At 38.5% G+C, this 19,260-nt stretch overlaps 1 protein-coding gene across 1 annotated transcript; it reads right to left on the bottom strand.

Moving 5' to 3' along the window:
- Nucleotides 1-1,947: 1,947 nt before the first annotated feature.
- LOC100656197 (steroid transmembrane transporter SLC22A24-like) lies at nt 1,948-19,005 on the bottom strand. Its single transcript, XM_010588549.2, has 6 exons — nt 18,604-19,005; nt 17,457-17,560; nt 12,380-12,534; nt 12,117-12,285; nt 4,098-4,221; nt 1,948-2,190 (listed from the first exon to the last, which is right to left on the bottom strand). The coding sequence occupies exons 1-6, from the start codon at nt 19,003-19,005 to the stop codon at nt 1,948-1,950; spliced, it is 1,197 nt and encodes a 398-aa protein (XP_010586851.1).
- Nucleotides 19,006-19,260: the final 255 nt, after the last annotated feature.

Here is a 19,260-nt window from a genome sequence, read left to right as displayed (position 1 = left end):
CAACTTGAGTCAGAAATGATTTGACAGCAACTAACAACAGTTAATTCTCAGGTGTGTTATCGTTAATTACCATGCGTTGGAACTTACTACAGACAGATACTTGATCCTCTAGTTATCACAAACCTAACTATCCTCAAGGAATGGTTCTTCACTTCCACTCTACAGAACATGATTCCCTACCAGTCTTCATCAACAGACTAAATTTTAAATAAGGTATTATATTTGCTCAGTAACCACGAGTCAGGGGCTGACTCTACAGCAGCCAATCAACAACAACAACAACAGCATAGTTGCTCAGCCACAAAATGTGGAGTCATTCATAACTACCTTTCTCTTGCACACACAAATCCAATTAGTAAGCAAATCTAGGTGGCTAGAGATTTGCATTATATCCAGAATCCTAATACTGCTCCCACATCCACTGTTATCACCCTAGTCCAGTGTATCCTAATATTCAAGTAAACTGTTACAATTGCTGACTGATTGCTGTCCCTGTGTCCCTCTTTGCTACCTCAGATTCCATCTTTACACAGCAGCAGAGTGATCCTTCAAATTTGTAAGTCAGATAACATCACTCTTCTGCTTTAAGACCCTACAAAGGTTTTTTTTACCTCATTTTGAAAAAATAAAAATAGCAGTGTTAATATGACAGATGAGGCCCTACAGGACCTTTCCCAGGTAAATTTTCAGATTTCCTCTCCTTCTACTCTCTCCACTTCCTGAATGAGCTCTGGCCATATAGGTCTCTTTGCTTTTCAGTGAAAATCTTAAATACTCCAACGTCAGGGAACTTTCTTTGTGTGTTTGTCTGCCTGGAATGCTCTTCTCCTAAACCATGAAGAAGGTGATCATAACAATATTGGCTAAAACTTTGTGAGCTAGTACTAGGTGACACACTTTTTCTGAGTAATTTGCTTGTAATTTAACATTTAATTCTCACAACAAACCAAGGAGGTAAGTATTATTATTATCCACGTTTCTTAGACAGGAAATAGCAACACTGAGAAGTTGAGAATCTTCCTCGGTTTACAGAGATACCAAGCGGAAGAACAAAGATTCCCATGCATGGATTCACATTCCAGAGCTTGAGACTTTGAATGCTATGTCATAGTGCCACTCAAATATTCTAATGGTTAGTCCTCTCTTTGCTCTGCACTTTCAAAGAGGCATTTCCTGACCATCCTATTGAATGTCAGAACAGCATCCTTCTTTTTTTATCCCTTTTACAACCTTGATTTTTCAATCATGGCATTTTCACTTGACATATTATACCCATTCGAGGTGGACCTGAGTCTGACTTATGGCGCCCACATATGTGTTAAGAGTAGAACTGTGCTCCGTAGGATTTTCAATGGCTGACCTTTCAGAAACAGATCACCAGGGGTTTCTTCTGAGGCTCTTCTGGATGAACTTGAACCTCTAACATTTCAGTTAGCAGCCGAGTATGTCAACCATTTCCACCATCCAGAGATTGACATATTATAGAAGTATACCTTTATTTATTATCTCTCTTTCCTTTTTGGAAGGCATGAGAACAAAGACTTTATCTACATTTTCACTACTGGGTTTATAATGCCTAGAAGAGTAATGGGCAAAAAGATGCTAAAAAAATATTTCTTGAGAGTTGGAAGCAATTTTTTGAGATATGTATTATTTTCATGGTTTTAAGACTTATCCAATGTCACACTGTTATTGAGTAATTTAGTTGAAAGCATAACGGAGTCTTGTGACTCTTAGCTACAGTAAAGTCTTGCTTCTTAATGCAGTTTCAGTTGGTTTTCCTGCCTAAAATGTGCTACCACCTACCTTCATTCTATTAAAATATTGCCCAAAGTCTTCCATGAAACTCTCTGATTTCTGCTAATTTTTCTTGAGCTTTGACTTCCCCAAATGTCTATAAAATGCATTATGGCACTGGGTTTTTTTTTTTTTTTGGGTTCTCAAATACTAGCTCTTGATCATCTGCTTCATCATAGAATAAAAGTCTAAATTCACTGAACTAACATGTACCATGAAGCTGGCATGGTCTTGGTAAAAATCTCTGAAAGTAAGAGAATTAACATAGATGACAAACCTTATAAAACAAAGGCAACAGGTTATCTTGAGCATGCTGGGATTGGTGACGATCTTCATTGTCTTGGAGCCATGTTTGAGAAAAGTAAGTTCTTCCTGCATTGCAGATTGTAAAATCTTCAAAGAGAAAAAAAAATAGAAGCACGCTTACGGTATTACATTCAGAAAAAAAAAAAGAAAAGAAACATTCAGAGAGGAACAAAAATGGGGGAAAGAAAGAAAAAGGAAAAAGTGAACCAAGTTCATTAACTACAATTATTATTATTATTTTTTATCTCTCCTACATCACTTCAAATTGTTTTTGAACCCTCGTACTGCTTTTTACATTTTAGAGCTTTGCTGCCATTATGGCAACCACTAACCACATGTACCTATGAAGTACTTGAAATGTGGCTAATCAGAACTGAGGTATGCTCTAGTGTAAAATATACACTGGGTCTCAAAGACTTAGTATGATAAAAGAACACAAAATATCTCCTTAATATTTTTATATTGATTATAGATGAAATTGATACAATTTTAGACAGATTAGGTTAAATAAAATTTAATACTGAATTTACTAACACCTGTGTATTTTTACATGTTTTTAATGTGGCTATGAAAAAAATGGAAAATTACTTATGTGTCTCATTATTAATATCAATATTTTTATTGAACCTCATAGCTTCAGAGGTATTTTCAACTCATTTGAGTTGAGTGAAAATCCTCGATGTGGTTCCTGGAATTATTAATATTGTCCTCACCTTACCAGGCAGAATAGAACCCTCAAAAATTTAAACACCCACATACAAATTAAGTTATTGCCCACCTCACAAAGATTCTTCTACCAATGATCCTCTCAAAGGAATGATTTCCTATTTGCTCACATGGATACACTCATAATCCAAACCCGTTGTAATTCTGACTCATGGTGACCCTATGTTTTACAGAGTAGAGCTGCTGCATAGGGTTTTCTTGGCTGTAATCTTTACAGAAGCAGATTGCCAGGCCTTTCTTTGTGGTGTTACTGGGTGGCTTCCAACTGCCAACTTTTAGGTTAATAGTCAAGAGCAAACCGTTTGCATCACCCAGGGACCTTTTTTACCTTCATCATAGCACTCTATTAATATTCTCATGGATATGCGAGTCTTTGACCATATTTGATCATATCTTGTCCTATGTTCTACTTGGCACAAGGTTTATAATTAAGGACTTCCTTTTTTTTTTTTTTTTTAAATGTTTCCAGAACTTACTAATTTTCCACAATATCTATAAATTGCCATACACTAGTAACATTGGTAGGGGAAGAATGAAAATCCTGCATTTCTCCAGGCTTTCTCCATCTTCTTCAGCTGACAAACATATGATGGAACAAAGCCTGATTGTGATGTGAATGTGCTAGTAGAAACTGATTGTGGACACTATGGCTCACACATTCAAGTTATTCTGTAACTGTAATGTATACACAACAGATTAAATTGAAATATAGGCTTTAGTTTCTGAGTTAAAATTATTCCATCATCATTCCTTGCTTGAAAAAGAGCCACAGGTCTTTTTCTTTTTTTGTGTTTTGGCTATTTCTAAGTGCCTTTGCAGGGCAGCAATGTAGGCAGGATTTTCTAATTTGTCTTCTTAAATCCCAACCATGAACAAAAAGCAATTAAAGAGAAAAAGATTTGCTTATATATAACTAGAGAATATCAGGGCAATAATAGATCATTCTCATCATCTATCTTCAAGGAGAGCTTCCTAGATTAATAATATCTTCCCTACTTTCATTTTTCTTAAATCTGGCTATTGTGATTCTATCTTATCACATACAATCCCCTGCCAGCCAGGTTGTATCAGCCAGTATGACCGTTTTCAAGCTTTACAGCTAGGAGAAAGTACATGGCCAAAAAGCTCAATGGCATTGGCTATATTGTGGTTTTCGTGCTTTTGGTCATTGTGATTTTTATATACTTTTGTGGTGGTAAGGTTTATTTTTTATTGACTTTATATTTTTTGGGAAGAAACATCAAGACATAGCTATTTTTTTTCCTTACCTCACAGTTCAGACTCTCTGCAGCATCTTGTCTTCCATTAAAGTGGGCTATATCCTTGAGTGTTTTTAATGCTTTATCCAATTGTCCAGATACAATCAGCCAGCGGGCTGACTCTGAAGACTTCCTGTTCAAACACGAGCAGAGGTATTAAGATGAGATAGGGAGGCATAGCCACAATTCATCAGAATTCCAGGAGATTCCAATTCCTCTCAGTAGTTGTGTGTATTCCTCTAGGGATCTGAGAGTGGCGATTGTGGAATGAATTCAGCGTCATTTTCCCCTTCAAAACTTAATAATGTATTAATATTTTATTTTCTATGCATTCGATCCTCAACCAACATTTCTGCTTTTCCGAGAGGAAAAAAAAAACTCCTTTATGAAAATAAACTATTTCCTCTATTCCTTTTACATTTCAGACAACAAACATCTTTCATATATTAAAGGTTCCACATCTTGTCCTCCATAAAATATATATTTTTTTTTCTAAGAAAGATCCAGTTTATCTGAACTAACATCATTTCTCATTCACAGCTACATTTCTTTTCTGTGATAATCTTACCTGCTTTTAATTAGCCCTCTGGCAGTAATAGGGGTGTGTGTGTGTGTGTTTGTGTGTGTGTATGTGTGTTTGTGTGTGTGTGTGTGTGTGTGTGTGTATACAAATGTAGGGAAACCAGCACTTACTGCTGTCTTTAAACATTTTTGTTTGAGGTAATTGTAGATTTACATGAAGTTGTGAAAATGAAGGCAGATAAATATCATACATACTTAACAAATTTCCTAATGGTAACATTTCTCGTAACTATAGTAAAATAGCACAACCAGGAGTCTGGCATTGATGCAATCCACTGGTATCATTCAGACTTCATGGTTTTGCATGAACTCATTTTTGTGTGTGTGTGTGTGTACACAGGTGTACATGTTTAGTTCTACACAGTTTTATCATTGGTGACTACCACAACACTCAGGACACAGAGCAGTCCCATCACAAGGGTCCGTTGTGTTACTGTTTTTCACCACACAAACATGTCCCTCCTTCCTCAAAAACCCATAGCAGCCACTAATCTATACAACTGAAGTCATGCTGTATGTAATCTTTTGAGACTGGCTTTTTTCACTCAGCATAATTCCCCTGAGAACCATCAAAATTATTGTGTGTATCAATGCTTCATTTCTTTTTATTGCTTAATAGCATTCAATTGTGAGGATGTACCAGAATTTCGTTAACCATTCACCCACTGAAGGACATGTGGCTATATTCAAGTTGTTGATGATAACAAATAAAATGACTATAAACATTTGTGAAAAATTTCTTGTGTGAATGTAAGTTTTCAGTTCTCTCAGATAAATGTCCAAGATTGCTGCTTCTGGACCATATGGTAAATGCATGTTTAGTTTTTATAAGAAACTGTTAAGCTGTTTTCTACAATTGCTGTACCATTTTATAGTCCCACCAGCAATATGGGTGAGATCTTAATGCTTCTAAATTAATTAAAGTTATGAATTCAATTTTTATTCAGTTAATTTCTTGAAGTTTTAAGAATTTGTCACTGAGTCCTTTATTTGCCTTTACAACAACCTTTTAAAAATTTTGGTAATGACAAAAATCAGTTTGATTCCTCTACAACAACAAGGAGAGCATCGAAGAAAAAATCACCAAATCCATTTACAATAGTCCCCAAGAAATAAAATACTTAGGACTAAATCTAACCAGAGATGTAAAAGACCTATACAAAGAAAGTTACAAGACACTACTGCAAGAAATCAAGAGACCTACATAAGTGGAAAAACCCACCTCGTGCATGGATAGGAAGACTCGACGTTGGGGAAAATGTCTATTCTATCCAAAGCTATATACAAATACAATGCAATCCTGATCCAAATTCCAATGGCATTTTTTAATGAGATGGAGAAACAAATCACCATCTTCATATGAAAAGGGAAGAGGCCCCAGATAAGTAAAGCAGTACTGAAAAAGAAGGACAAAGTGGGAGGCCTCACACTACCTGATTTTAGAATCTATTAAGCTGCTATGGTAGCCAGAACACTGGTACAACGACAGATACATAGACCAATGGAACAGAACTGAGAATCCAGACATAAATTTATCTCCCTAAGAGCAGCTGATATTTGACAAAGGCCCAAAGTCTATTAAATGGGGAAAAGACTGTCTTTTTAACAACTAGTGCTGGCATGACTGGATATCCATCTGCAAAAAAATGAAACAAGACCCGTACCTACACCATGCACAAAAACTAACTCAAAATGGGTCAAAGACCTAAATATAAAACCTAAAATGATAAAGGTCATGGAAGAAAAAATACAGAAAATGCTAAGGGCCCTAATACATGGCATAAACAGTACAGAAAACATTACTAACAATGCACAAACGCCAGAAGAGTAACTAGATAACTGGCAGCTCCTAAAAATCAGACTTGTGCTCATCCAAAGACACTGCCGAAAGAGTAAAAAAAAAAAAAAAAAAAACGCTACAGACCGGGAAAAAAATCTTTGGCTATGGAAAATCCAATCAGTGTCTCATCTCTACAATCTACAAGATACTGCAAAACCTCAACAACAAAAAGACAAATAACCCAATTAAAAAATGGGCAAAGAATATGAACAGGTGCTTCACCAAAGAAGACATTCAGGTGGCTAATAATAGATAAATGAAGAAATGCTCATGATCATTAGCCATTAGAGAAATGCAAGTCAAAACTACAATGAGATACCATCTCACCCCAGCAAGGCTGGCATTAATTCAAAAAACACAAAATAATGAATGTTGGAGGGGTTGTGGAGAGACTGGAACACTTAAACACTGCTGGTGGAAATGTAAAATGGTACATCCACCTTGGAAATTGATTTGGTGCTTCCTTAAAAAGCTAGAAACAGAAGTATACCATCCAGCAATCCCACTCCTTGGAATATATCCTAGAGAAATAAGCACCTTCACAGGAATAGACATGTGCACACCCACGTTCATTGCAGAATTGTTTGTTGTTGTTGTTGTTGCTAGATGCCGTGGAGTCGGTTCCAACTCATAGCAACCCCATGCACAGCAGAACAAAACACTGCCCGGTCCCAAGCCATCCTTACTATCGTTGTTATGCATGAGCACATTGTTGCAGTCACTGTGTCAATCCACCTCGTTGAGGGTCTTCCTCTTTTCCAGTGACCCTGTACTCTGCCAAACATGATGCCCTTCTCCAGGGACTGATCCCTCCTGACGACATGTCCAAAGTATGTAAGATGCAGACTCACCAACCTTGCCTCTTAGGAGCATTCTGGCCACACTGCTTCCAAGACAGATTTGTTCATTCTTTTGGCAGTCCATGGTATATTCAATATTCTTCGCCAACACCACGATCCAAAGGCATCAATTCTTCTTCCATTTTCCTTATTCATTGCTCAGCTTTCATGAGCATGTGATGCGATTGGAAATACCATGGCTTGGGTCAAGCGCACCTTAGCCTTCAAGGTCATATCTTTACTTTTCAACACTTTGAAGAGGTCCTTTGCGGCAGATTTACCCAATGCAATGCGTCTTTTGATTTCTTGACTGCTGCTTCCAGGGTTGTTGATTGTGGATCCAAGTAAAATGAAATCCTTGACAACTTCAATCTTTTCTCCATTTATCATGATGTTGCTCATTGGTCCAGTTGTGAAGATTTTTGTTTTCTTTATGTTGAGGTGCAATCCATACTGAAGGCTGTGGTCTTTGATCTTCATTAGTAAGTGCCTGAAGTCCTCTTCGCTTTCAGCAAGCAAGGTTGTGTCATCTGCATAATGCAGGTTGTTAATGAGTCTTCTTCCAATCCTGATACCCCGCTCTTCTTCATCTAGTCCAGCTTCTCGGATTATTTGCTCAGCATACAGATTGAATAGGTATGGTGATAGAATACAACCCTGATGCACACCTTTCCTGACTTTAAACCTATCAGTATCCCCTTGTTCTGTCAGGACAACTGCCTCTTGATCTACGTAAAGGTTCCTCATGAGCACAGTTAAGTGTTCTGGAATTCCCAGTCTTCCCAGCGTTATCTATGATTTTTATGTTTCACACAGTCGAATGCCTTTGCATAGTCAATAAATCACAGGTAAACATCCTTCTGCTATTTTCTGCTTTCAGCCAGGATCCATCTGACATCAGCAATGATGTCCCTGGTTCCACGTCCTCTTCTGAAACTGGCCTGAATTTCTGGAAGTTCCCTGTTGATATACTGCTGCAGCCATTTTTGAATGATCTTCAGCAGAATTTTGCTTGCGTGTGATATTAATGATATTGTTCTATAATTTCCACATTTGATTAGATCACCTTTCTTGGGACTAGGCATAAATATGGATCTCTTCCAGTCAGTTGGCCAGGAAGCTGTCTTCCATATTTCTTGGCATAGACGAGTAAGCACCTCCAGTGCTGCATCTGTTTGTTGAAACATCTCAATTGGTATTCCATCAATTCCTAGAGTCTCGTTTTGCACCAATGCCTTCAGAGTAGCTTGGACTTCTTCCTTCAGTATCATCGGTTCCTGATCATATGCCACTTCTTGAAATGGTTGAACATTGACTAATTCTTTTTGGCATAATGACTCTGTGTATTCCTTCCATCTTCTTTTGATGCTTCCTGCATCGTTTAATGTTTTCCCCATAGAATCCTTCAGTATCGCAACTCTGGGCTTGAATTTCTTCTTCAGTTCTTTCAGCTTGAGAAGCGCCGAGCGTGTTCTTCCCTTTTGGTTTTCCATCTCCAGTTCTTTGCACATATCATTATAATACTTTACTTTGTCTTCTCAAGCCACTCTTTGAAGTCTTCTGTTCAGTTCTTTTACTTCACCAATTCTTCCTTTTGCTTTAGCTGCTCAATGTTCGAAAGTAAGTTTCAGAGTCTCCTCTGAAACTGGTCTTTGCTTTCTTTCCTGTCTTTTCAATGACCTCTTGCTTTCTTCATGGATGATGCCCTTGATGTCATTCTACAACTTGTCTGGTCTTTGGTCACTAGTGTTCAATGCATCAAATCTATTCTTGAGATGGTCTCTAAATTCAGGTGGATATACTCAAGGTCATATTTTGGCTCTCATGGACTTGCTCTGATTTTCTTCAGTTTTAGCTTGAACTTGCATATGAGCAATTGATGGTCTGTTCCACAGTCGGCCCCTGGCCTTGTTCTGACTGATTATTTTCAGCTTTTCCATCGTCTTTTTCCGCAGATGTAGTCAATTGATTTCTGTATGTTCCATCTGGTGAGGTCCATGTGTATAGTCACTGTTTACGTTGGTGAAAGAAGGTATTTGCAATGAAGAAGTCGTTGGTCTTGCAAAATTCTATCATTCGATCTCTGGCATTGTTTGTATCACCAACGCCACGCTTTCCAACTACTGATCCTTCTTCTTTGTTTCCAACTTTTGAATTCCAATTGCCAGTAATTATCCATGCATCTTGATTGCACGTTCAATCAATTTCAGACTGCAGCCACTGATAAAAATCTTCTATTTCTTCATCTTTGGCCCTAGTGGTTGGTGCATAAATTTGAATAATAGTGTATTAACTGGTCTTCTTCGTAGGCATATGGCTATTATCCTATCACTGACAGCATTGTACTTCAGGATAGATCTTGAAACGTTCTTTTTGACTATGAAAGCAACACCATTCCTCTTCAAGTTGTCATTCCCAGTATAGTAGACTATATGATTGTCTGATTCAAAATGGCCAATACCAGTCCATTTCAGCTCACTAATGCCTAGGATATCGATGTTTATGCATTCCATTTCTTTTTGATGATTTCCAGTTTTCCTAGATTCATACTTTGTACATTCCAGGTTCTGATAATTAATGGATGTTTGCAGCTGTCACACCACATCAGCAAATGAAGGTCCCGAAAGCTTTACTGCAACGACGTCATTAAGATCAACTCTACTTTGAGGAGGCAGCTCTTCCCCAGTCATCTTTTGAGTGCCTTCCAACCTGGGGGGCTCATCTCCCAGCACTATGTCAGACAATGTTCCGCTGCTATTCATAAGGTTTTCACTGGCTAACCCTTTTCAGAAGTAGACAGCCAGGTCCTTCTTCCTAGTCCGTCTTAGTCTGGAAGCTCAGCTGAAACCTGTCTTGCATGGATGACCCTGTTGGCATCTGAATACCGGTGGCATAGCTTCCAGCATGACAGCAAAACGCAAGCCCCCACAGTATAGCAAACTGACAGGCAAGTGGGGGGCAGCATTGTTTACAGTAGCAAAAAGATGGAAACAACCAAGGTGCCCACCAACAGATGAATGGATAAACAAATTGTGGTATATTCACACAATGGAATACTACCAAATGATAAAGAACAATAATGAATCCGTGAAACATCTCATGACATGGAGGAATTTGGAAGGCATTATGCTGAGTAAAATTAGTCAGTTGCAAAAGGACAAACACTGCATGTGACCACTACTATAAGAACTCAAGAAAAGGTTTATGATGACTGCCCTGACAGGGACCACAACAGAGAATCCGTGATGGAGCAGGAAAGCAGTGGGATGCAGACCTTAAACTCTCGAAAAAAGACAAGACTTAATGTTCTGATTGAGACTAGAAGAACCCCAGAGGTCATGGTCCCCAGACATTCTGTTAGCCCAAGACTAGAACCGTTCTCAAAGCCAGCTCTTCAGACAGGGATTGGGCTGGACTATTAGAAAGAAAATACTACTGGTGAGGAGTGTGCTTCTTGGCTCAAGTAGACATATGAGACTATGTGGGCAGCTCCTGTCTGGAAGGGAGATAAGAAGGCGGGGGTGGGGGGTGGTACAGAAGCTGGCTGAATGGACATGGGAATACAGAGTGGGGAGGAGTGTGCTGTCTCATTAGAGGCAGAGCAACTAGGAGTATATAGCAATGTGTATAAAATTTTTTGTATGAAAGATTTACTTGATTTGTAAACTTTCACTTAAAGCACAATACAAATTAAAAAAGATTTAAACACAGAAGAAAATATTCTTTGATGGTTATGAAGGTAGTGAGGGAGGGAGAGGTATATTCACTAATTAGATACTAGAGAAAAATTATTTTAGATGAAGGGAAGGACAACACACAATACAGGGGAAGTCAGCACAACTGGGCTAATACAAAAGCTAAGAAGTTTCCTGAATACAACCAAACACTTCGAGGGACAGAGTAGCAGGGGCAGCAGTCTGGGGACCAGGGTTTCAGGGGAAATCTAGGTCAATTGGTATAACAAAGTGTATAAAGAAAACGTTCTGCATCCCTCTTTGGTAAGTGGCGTCTGCGGTCTTAAAAGCTAGCAAGCGGCCATCTAAGATGTATCAATTGGTCTCAATCCACTTGGAGCAAAGGAGAATGAAGAACACCAAAGGCACAAGATAATATGAGCCCAAGAGACGGAAAGGCCCACATAAACCAGAGATTCCATCAGTCTGAGACTGGAAGAACTAGATGGTGCCCAGCTACCACCAATGATTGCCCTGACAGGGAACTCAACAGAGAATCCTTGATGGAGCAGGAGAAAAGTGGGATGCAGACCTCAAATTTCAGCAAGACCAGACTTAATGGTTTGACTGAGACTGGAGGGACCCCAGAGATTATGGCCCCCGGACTCTCTGTTAGCCCAAAACTAAAACCATTCTCGAAGCCAACTGCTCAGACAAAGGTTAGACATAAAGTGATTCTGGTGAGGAGTGTGCTTCTTAGCTCAAGTAGACACATGAGACTATGTGGGCAGCTCCTGTCTGGAGGCGAGATGAAAAGGCAGAAGGGGATAGGAGCTGGATGAATGGACATGGGAAATACAGGGTGGAGAGAAGAAGTGTGCTGTCACATTGTAGGGAGAGCAACTAGGCTCATCTAACAATGTGTGTATAAGTTTTTCTATGAGAAACTGACTTGAATTGTAATCTTTCATTTAAAGCACAATGAAAAAAAAATTCAGCAAGGAAATGAACAACAGCAGTTCATATTTATGGAAACATTTGGTTACCATGATTCATCAGGAGCACAAACAAACAAAAAAGCCGATTTACATACCACAGGAACAGGAAGAAGAGTAAATAGGGCACAGAGATGGACAACTGCAGTGTGTGCCAGTCTCGGAAGACATAAGCCAGTCCACCCAGTAACACCTGGCCAGTGCTAAAGGAGAGAGCCCAGACTGTCATGACTATGGGTCTGGAGCTGGTTGGAATCCATTCTACAACTTAAAAGGAAAAGCAAGTTTCAATAGGCTGTCTTATAAAGGATGTGTTAAAAACTTTGACACAACTAGATGAAGGTAACTGAAACAAACTTACGAAGTGCGAGGGAACTTAAGTTCATTGCAGCCAGCGACATTGCCGTAAAGAATCTTAACGTACAATAAACTGAGAAGGTCGGGGCAGAGACTGAACAGATGCCCAGCAGTCCAACGAGGAGCGAAGAAGTTAACAAAACAGGCTTTCGGCCTAATCTAGGAGAAAACCAATAAAATAAATAAAAGTAAGTAAGTAAGTAAACAAATCATTTACATACAGTTTATAAATGTGCATCTTTTTGACTATTCCTACCTTGGTAGATGTCTGCTGCCTTTACTTTTTATACGTATATCTGTCATGGCATTTAATAATATTTGAGAATATACTAATAAATGTTATTTTTTCCTTAAAGGAATGCAAGTGTCATGTGGTCATGAGAGTTTTTTTTTTTTTTTTTTGGTATTTTTTACGATCTCATATCTAGCTGTCAGACACTTAATGAGCATTTAATGATATTTATTAAAATGAGCTGTTTTAAAACCAAATCTTTAGTCTTAAGAAGTTCCTCATTTTTGTTGCTGGCTTTACTGTATCTACCCTATGAAACAGTTCTATTCCTTCTTATAGGGTCACTATAAGTTGGAATCAAATTGATGGCAGTGGGTTTGGTTCTTGATTTAGTTTACTATATCTAGGAGCCCTGGTGGCACAGCGGTTAAATGCTTGGCTGCTAATGGAAAGGTTGGTGATTCGAGCCCACAAGCAGCTCCACAGGAGAAAGATATGACAATTTCAGGCCTTGGAAGCCCTATGGAGGCAGTTCTACCCTGCCCTGTGGGGTCTCTATGAGTTAGAATTGACTCGCCCACAACAGGTTTACTATATTTGCCCACTGGCAACTAAAACCTCTTTTTTTTTTTTTTTTTTTAACTATATTCCAGAGTCAAGTCTCCCTTCTTCTATTTCTTCAGATTGTTTTTTATTTCCCTTAATTCTTCCTTCCTTTAATACAATCTTATACTAGACATTTGTGACATTTTACTGTCTTCTCCTCTTATCTACAATTCTGTTACAAGTTTTCTATTTGCCCCGTTTTTTTGCGCATTTCTCCAGTTCTTCCTCTTACTGTTGAAAGATGATGTCAATATCACAGTTGAACTCTGCTGCCTCTAGGACATTATCCAAATTCCTTAATGTGAAATTAAAACTCCTGAAAACAATGTTTTATTTTTATGGCATTGTCATGGATTGAATTGTGTCTCCCCCAAAATATGTGTAAGCTTGGTTAGGCCATGATTCCCAGTATTGTGTGGTTGTCATCCCTTTTGTGATTGTAAATTTATGTTGAGAGGATTAGGGTGGGATTGTAACAACACCCTTACTCAGGCCATCTCCCTGACCAAGGTAAAGGGAGTTTCCCTGGGGTATCTCTTGAGAGATAAAAGGTAAAGGAAGCAAGCAGAGAGTTTGGGAAGTCATACCACCAAGAAAGCAGCACCAGGAGCAGAGCATGTTCTTAGGATCCGGGATCCCTGTGCCTGAGAAGCTCCTTGACCAGGGGAAGATTGAGGACAAGGACCTTCCTCCAGAGCTGACAAAGTGAGAAAGCCTTCCCCTGGAGTCGACACCCTGAATTTGGACTTGTAACCTACTAGACTGTGAGAGAATAAATTTCTTTTTGTTAAAGCCTTCCACTTGTGGTGTTTCTGTTATAGCGGTACCAGATGACTAAGACGGTCATTTTGCTTCACCTGCATTAGTCAGTTCATGTGTTCTCCATTTTAATTTCAGTCTAAATCAAACCAAACCAAACCACTTTCTACTGAGCCGAATCTGACTCATGGCAAGCCCATGTGTGCAGAGTAGAACTGTGTTCCATATGGCTTTCAAGGTTGTGACCTTTGGGAAACAGAACGCCTGGGCTTTCTTCCTGGTGCCTCTGGGTGGGCTTGATCCACCAACCTTTTGATTAGTATTCAAACGCTAAACTGCATATGCCATCCAGGGACACAATTTCAGTCTAGATGTCTCTAAGCATCCATGGATATTTATAGTTCTCCTGGAATTATAAAATTGTTGTTGTTGTTGGGTGCAGTCTAATTGGTTCCAATTCATAGTGACCCTATGTACAACAGAATGAAACACCAACTGGTCCTGGGCATCTTCACAATTGTCACTATGTTTGAGCCCATTTGTCGCAGCGACTGTGTCTATTCATCTCTTTGTGAGTCTTCCTCTTTTTTTGCTGATCCTCTACTTTACCAAGCATGATGTCTTTCTCCAGGACATGTCCTCCTGATAACATGTCCAAATCACATAAGACAAAGTCTCCTGTTCCTTGCTCCTGAGGAGCATTCTGGCCGTACTTCTTTCAAGACAGATTCATTTGTTCTTCTGGAAGTCCATTGTATATTCGATATTATTCGCCAACACTGTAATTGAAAGGCATCAATTCTTCTTCAATCTTCTTTATTCATTGTCCGGATTTCACATGCAAATTAGGAAACTGAAAATACCACGTCTTGGGTCAGGCACACCTTACTCCTCAATGTGACATCTATACTTCTTAACACTTTAAAGGGATCTTTTGCAGCAGGTTTGCCCAGTGCAATATGTCATTTGATTTCTTGACTGATGCTTCCATGGGTGTTGATTGCGGATCCAAGTAAAATGAAATCCTTGACAACTTCAATCTTTATTTCTCATGATGTTGCTTATTGCTCCAGTTGTAAGGTTTTTTTTTTTTTTATGTTGAGGTGTAATCAATACTGAAGGCTGTAGGCTTTGATCTTCATCATTAAATGCTTAAGTCCTCTTCATTTTCAGCAAGCAAGGTTATGTCATCTGTATATCGCTGGTTGATAATGAGTCTTCCTCCAATCCTGATGCCACTTTTTTCTTTATATAGTCCAGCTTCTCAGGTCTTTTGCTCAGCATACAGATTGAATAAGTATAATGAGATGATACAAAGCTGAAGCACATCTTTCCTGATTTTAAACCACGCAGTATACCCTTGTTCTGTTTGAACGACTGCCGCTTGGTCTCTGTACTGGTTCTGCATGAGCACAATTATGTGTTCTGGAATTGTCATTCTTCAAAGTGTTATTCTTAATTTGTTATCATTTACACAGTCAAATGCCTTTGTATAGTAAGGTAAACATCTTTCTGGTACTCTCTGCTTTTGGCCATGACCCATCTGACATCAGCAATGATATCCCTTATTCCACATCTTCTCTGAATCCGGCTTGAATTTCTGGCAGTTTCTTGTCCATTTAGTACTGCAACTGCTTTTGAATGACCTTCAGCAAAATTTTACTTGCTTGTGATATAAATGATATTGTTTGATAATTTCCACATTCTGTTGGATCACCTTTCTTTGGAATGGGCACAAATATGGATCTCTTCCAGTTGGCTGGCTGGGTAGTGGCCTTCCAAATTTCTTGGCATAGATGAGTGAGCGCTTCCAACATTGCATCCATTTGTTGAAACATTTCAGTTGGTATTTGGTCAGTTCCTGAAGCCTTGTTTTTCACCAATGCCTTCAGTGCAGCTCAGACTTCTTCCTTCAGTACCGCTTGTTCTTGATCATATGCTACCTCCCGAAATGGTTGAACATCAACCAGATCTTTTTGGTACAATCACTCTGTGTGTTCCTTCCATCTTCTTTTGATGCTTCCTGTGTCATTCAATATTTTGCCCATAGAATCCTTCAGTATTGCAAATCAAGGCTTCAATATTTTCTTCACTTCATGAGGAATTCCAAACTTGTTCTTCCCTTTTGGTTTTCTAACTCCAGGTCTTCGCACATTTCATTATAATACTTCATTTTGTCTTCTTGAGCCATTCTTTGGAATCTGTTCAGCAATTTTACTTCATCATGTCTTCCATCCACTTTAGCTACTCTACATTCAAAAGCAAGTGTCAGAGTCTCTTCTGACGCCTATTTTGGTCTTTTCTTTCTTCCTTGTCTTTTTAATGACCTTTTGCTTTCTTCATTTATGATGCCATCACACAAGTCATCTGGTCTTCAGTCGTTAATGCTTAATGCATCAAATCTATTCTCGAGATAGTCTTTAAATTCAGGTGGGATATACTCAATGTCATACTTTGGCTCTCATGGACTTGCTTCAATTTTCTTCAGCTTCAACTTGAACTTACGTATGAGCGTTTGATGGCCTGTTCCATAGTTGTCCCCTGGTCTTGTCCTGATTGATGATATTGAGCTTCTCCATCTCTTTCCAAAGATGTAGTCGATTTGATTCCTGGGTGTTCCATTCAGTGAGGTCCAGGTGAATAGTCACTGCTTATGTTGTTGAAAAAAGGTATTTTCAATGAATAAGTTTTTGGTCTTGCAGAATTCTATCATGTGATCTCCAGCATTGTTTCTATCACCAAGACCATATTTTCCAACTACTGATCTATCTTCTTTGTTCCCAACTTTAGCATTCCAATCATCAGTAATTATCAACGGAACTACTACTCTCTAAATTTAACTTCTTGAATTATTAGTTAACACTGAAGGCTAACCTTAAGCCTGCTTTACTTAGGGATACTGTAATAAGCAGTGTTCGTGCTACGTCCATATTCCCTTTGTACTCTTCCTTCCTGTACTTGCCAAGGGCTTCTTACTGCAAAATAGTTCACAGTATAAGGATTTTCTCTGGCTGCAGGAATATGTTTGGCCAGTGCAAAGGACAGGTTAGAAGTTGTAGAAATCTAGTAACTCTGGGAGCAGCCAATAATGACAGATAAATGATGTACTTCATTAAGTCAATTCTAACTCATGACATCCCCATATTTATAGAGTGGAACTGATTCGTAGGATTGTAAAGCTGTGACCTTTTGGAAGCAGATCACCTGTCTTCCAATGCACCTCAGGTGGGTTCAAACGACAAAACTTTTGGCTAGTAAATGAGTGCTTAACCATTTATGCCACCCAGGGACTCCCAAATTTCTTTACTACTTAGATAGGACAAGTCAGAAGAGAATATAACAAAGTCCCCCAGCAGCCTGAACATTGTTGCTTTTCAATGAGGCTGCTTCTGCTTCTTCCTCTGTCTTTGACTTCAATTTTTTCTCTATAGAGAATTTACCTATTATGTCTTAAATAATTTATCAATCAAAATATGAAACATACCTGTCGGCAATGAAACCACTTATGGGAGATCCAACTACATATCCAAGCGCGAAAATGCCCTGTGCCAATGATTTGAGTGCCCATGAATCACAAACTAAATCCCACTGAAAAGAGAGAATTGGATTGATTAAAAGTTACAGACATTAAAAATAGAAACATAAACTGTAAAAGCAGTCAATAAAAGTTCAGAAAGGGAATTCCCTAAGACAGCTGCTTGACTAAAAATGTAAACCGTACTAGGTACTTTTGATGTAGTCATGACCAATATACTCTCCCTTTCATAAGGAGCTGAGAAACTACAGAGCAAGACGTTTATGGAACAAATACTTCTTGGGTGATGGGTGCTGGAAAAATGTATGAAGTGCTAAGGCAATATATTAATGGAATAATAACTTTCTTGAAGGGATGGGGCTATTTTTTGTTAGAAATATGATTATTGTGAAAACTGATGGCTGTTGAAAATGAAAATAGAAAAAATATTCTGAGTGATGGTGAGCGTACAATGTATAATCTTTTAGAAAGGAAGGATGCAATTCTGCTGAATTCCATTGCAAAATTTCAAGATTAAATAGAATGTGTTTGGAGACAAATGAACAATGAAAACAATGGAATTAAATGAAAAAAGTTTTTCTGGTTATGTATGCTGTACCTTGTTAGAAATAATACATGAAGATCTCAGGTCTATCACTTACCTTCATATTGCCCCTGAGGCCCATTTCCTTATTCATAAAATAAGAAATATGTGGTAATACAAAGGGCTGATACATAAATTACTAAAATTTACCATTTTGAGATCCTAATATATGCCTTAAGAGGTCTTTATAATGTATTTCATTTCATAATTTCATCAATCAGAGTAGTTAACTGGTTGAATTCTCATTTTAGGGTTAGAACCATGGTTTTAGAGAAGGTAAGGTAGGTGCTTATAGATTACTTGCAAGTATTTTCAAAAAATGGCTCAAACACTGATCACAGTGCCTGGGTAGTTGTTGTTCAGCAAATGCTATTGCTCTTCTCTTTACCTCCATGATTAAAGTTTCTTCAATCTGGGTGATATGTCCTAAACGTAAATGCATCTCCAGCAAATTTAATATAGAGTCTTGTACATAAAACATGACTGGTTACAATTGTTCACATTATGTCATACCTGAGTTACAACAGTAGAGGTAAAAACACTTCGGTCATAGGTCCAACCATCCAGGCATGGTTCTATCTCCAGCTCAGTGGTGTTTGGGGCTGATTCATTGGGGTTTAAGAGTTGCCATTGGGTTTGACGAAATCGATGGCATTGCTCTTGTTTCTGGTTTGGGCCCATTGGGATGGAGATCTTCAGGAGATCTTTATCTGTTAGGTTCATAGTGATCTTAGTTTTAGATGTGGTGTTGTCAAGGAGCTGGGTGTAGCAACGGTGAGCAGGGATAGCCGCAGAAAAGTTCTGCACTAAGTTGTGAGTGGTTATCAAGGAACTTAATAATATGCTCAAAATGCTGATCATAATTTGGAATCTTCCAAAATTTCCGACATGTTGTAGAAGTTCTGAGAAGGCCATGGTGCAGGGCTGGGAGCAGCAGCGTGAGGAATGACCGTTTTCTGACAATTATATGACAGTGATGAATATTTGAAATTAATTTACCATTCAAAGAATTTTTTAACTTGTAGTTCTAAAAGAAAAACTGGAAACATTTTGTTCTATACAGTAACCAAATAGACATTCACTTTTAATCTTCATGAGAAAAAGACAAGAATCGACCTTCTGTTTCAATAAGGTTGCATCAGATCCACAGTTATTCAAAAAATATTAATT

Source organism: Loxodonta africana, chromosome 14 (genome assembly GCF_030014295.1).
Source record: "Loxodonta africana isolate mLoxAfr1 chromosome 14, mLoxAfr1.hap2, whole genome shotgun sequence".
Taxonomy (NCBI): domain Eukaryota; kingdom Metazoa; phylum Chordata; class Mammalia; order Proboscidea; family Elephantidae; genus Loxodonta; species Loxodonta africana.
Note: the sequence above shows the minus strand (reverse complement) of the source record. Positions and strands in the feature narration are given on the sequence as shown.

Bases quoted from the DNA above. Each gene is read 5' to 3' on its own strand.
- LOC100656197 (XM_010588549.2), bottom strand. From the start codon at position 19,005: ATGGCCTTCTCAGAACTTCTACAACATGTCGGAAATTTTGGAAGATTC. The intron at 17,561-18,603 runs GTATGACATAAT...CTCTCTTTTCAG, and splicing joins CCTCTACTGTTGTAACTCAG to TGGGATTTAGTTTGTGATTC. The intron at 4,222-12,116 runs GTATGTAAATCG...GTGTTTGAACAG, and splicing joins CTCTTCTTCCTGTTCCTGTG to GAAGTCTTCAGAGTCAGCCC.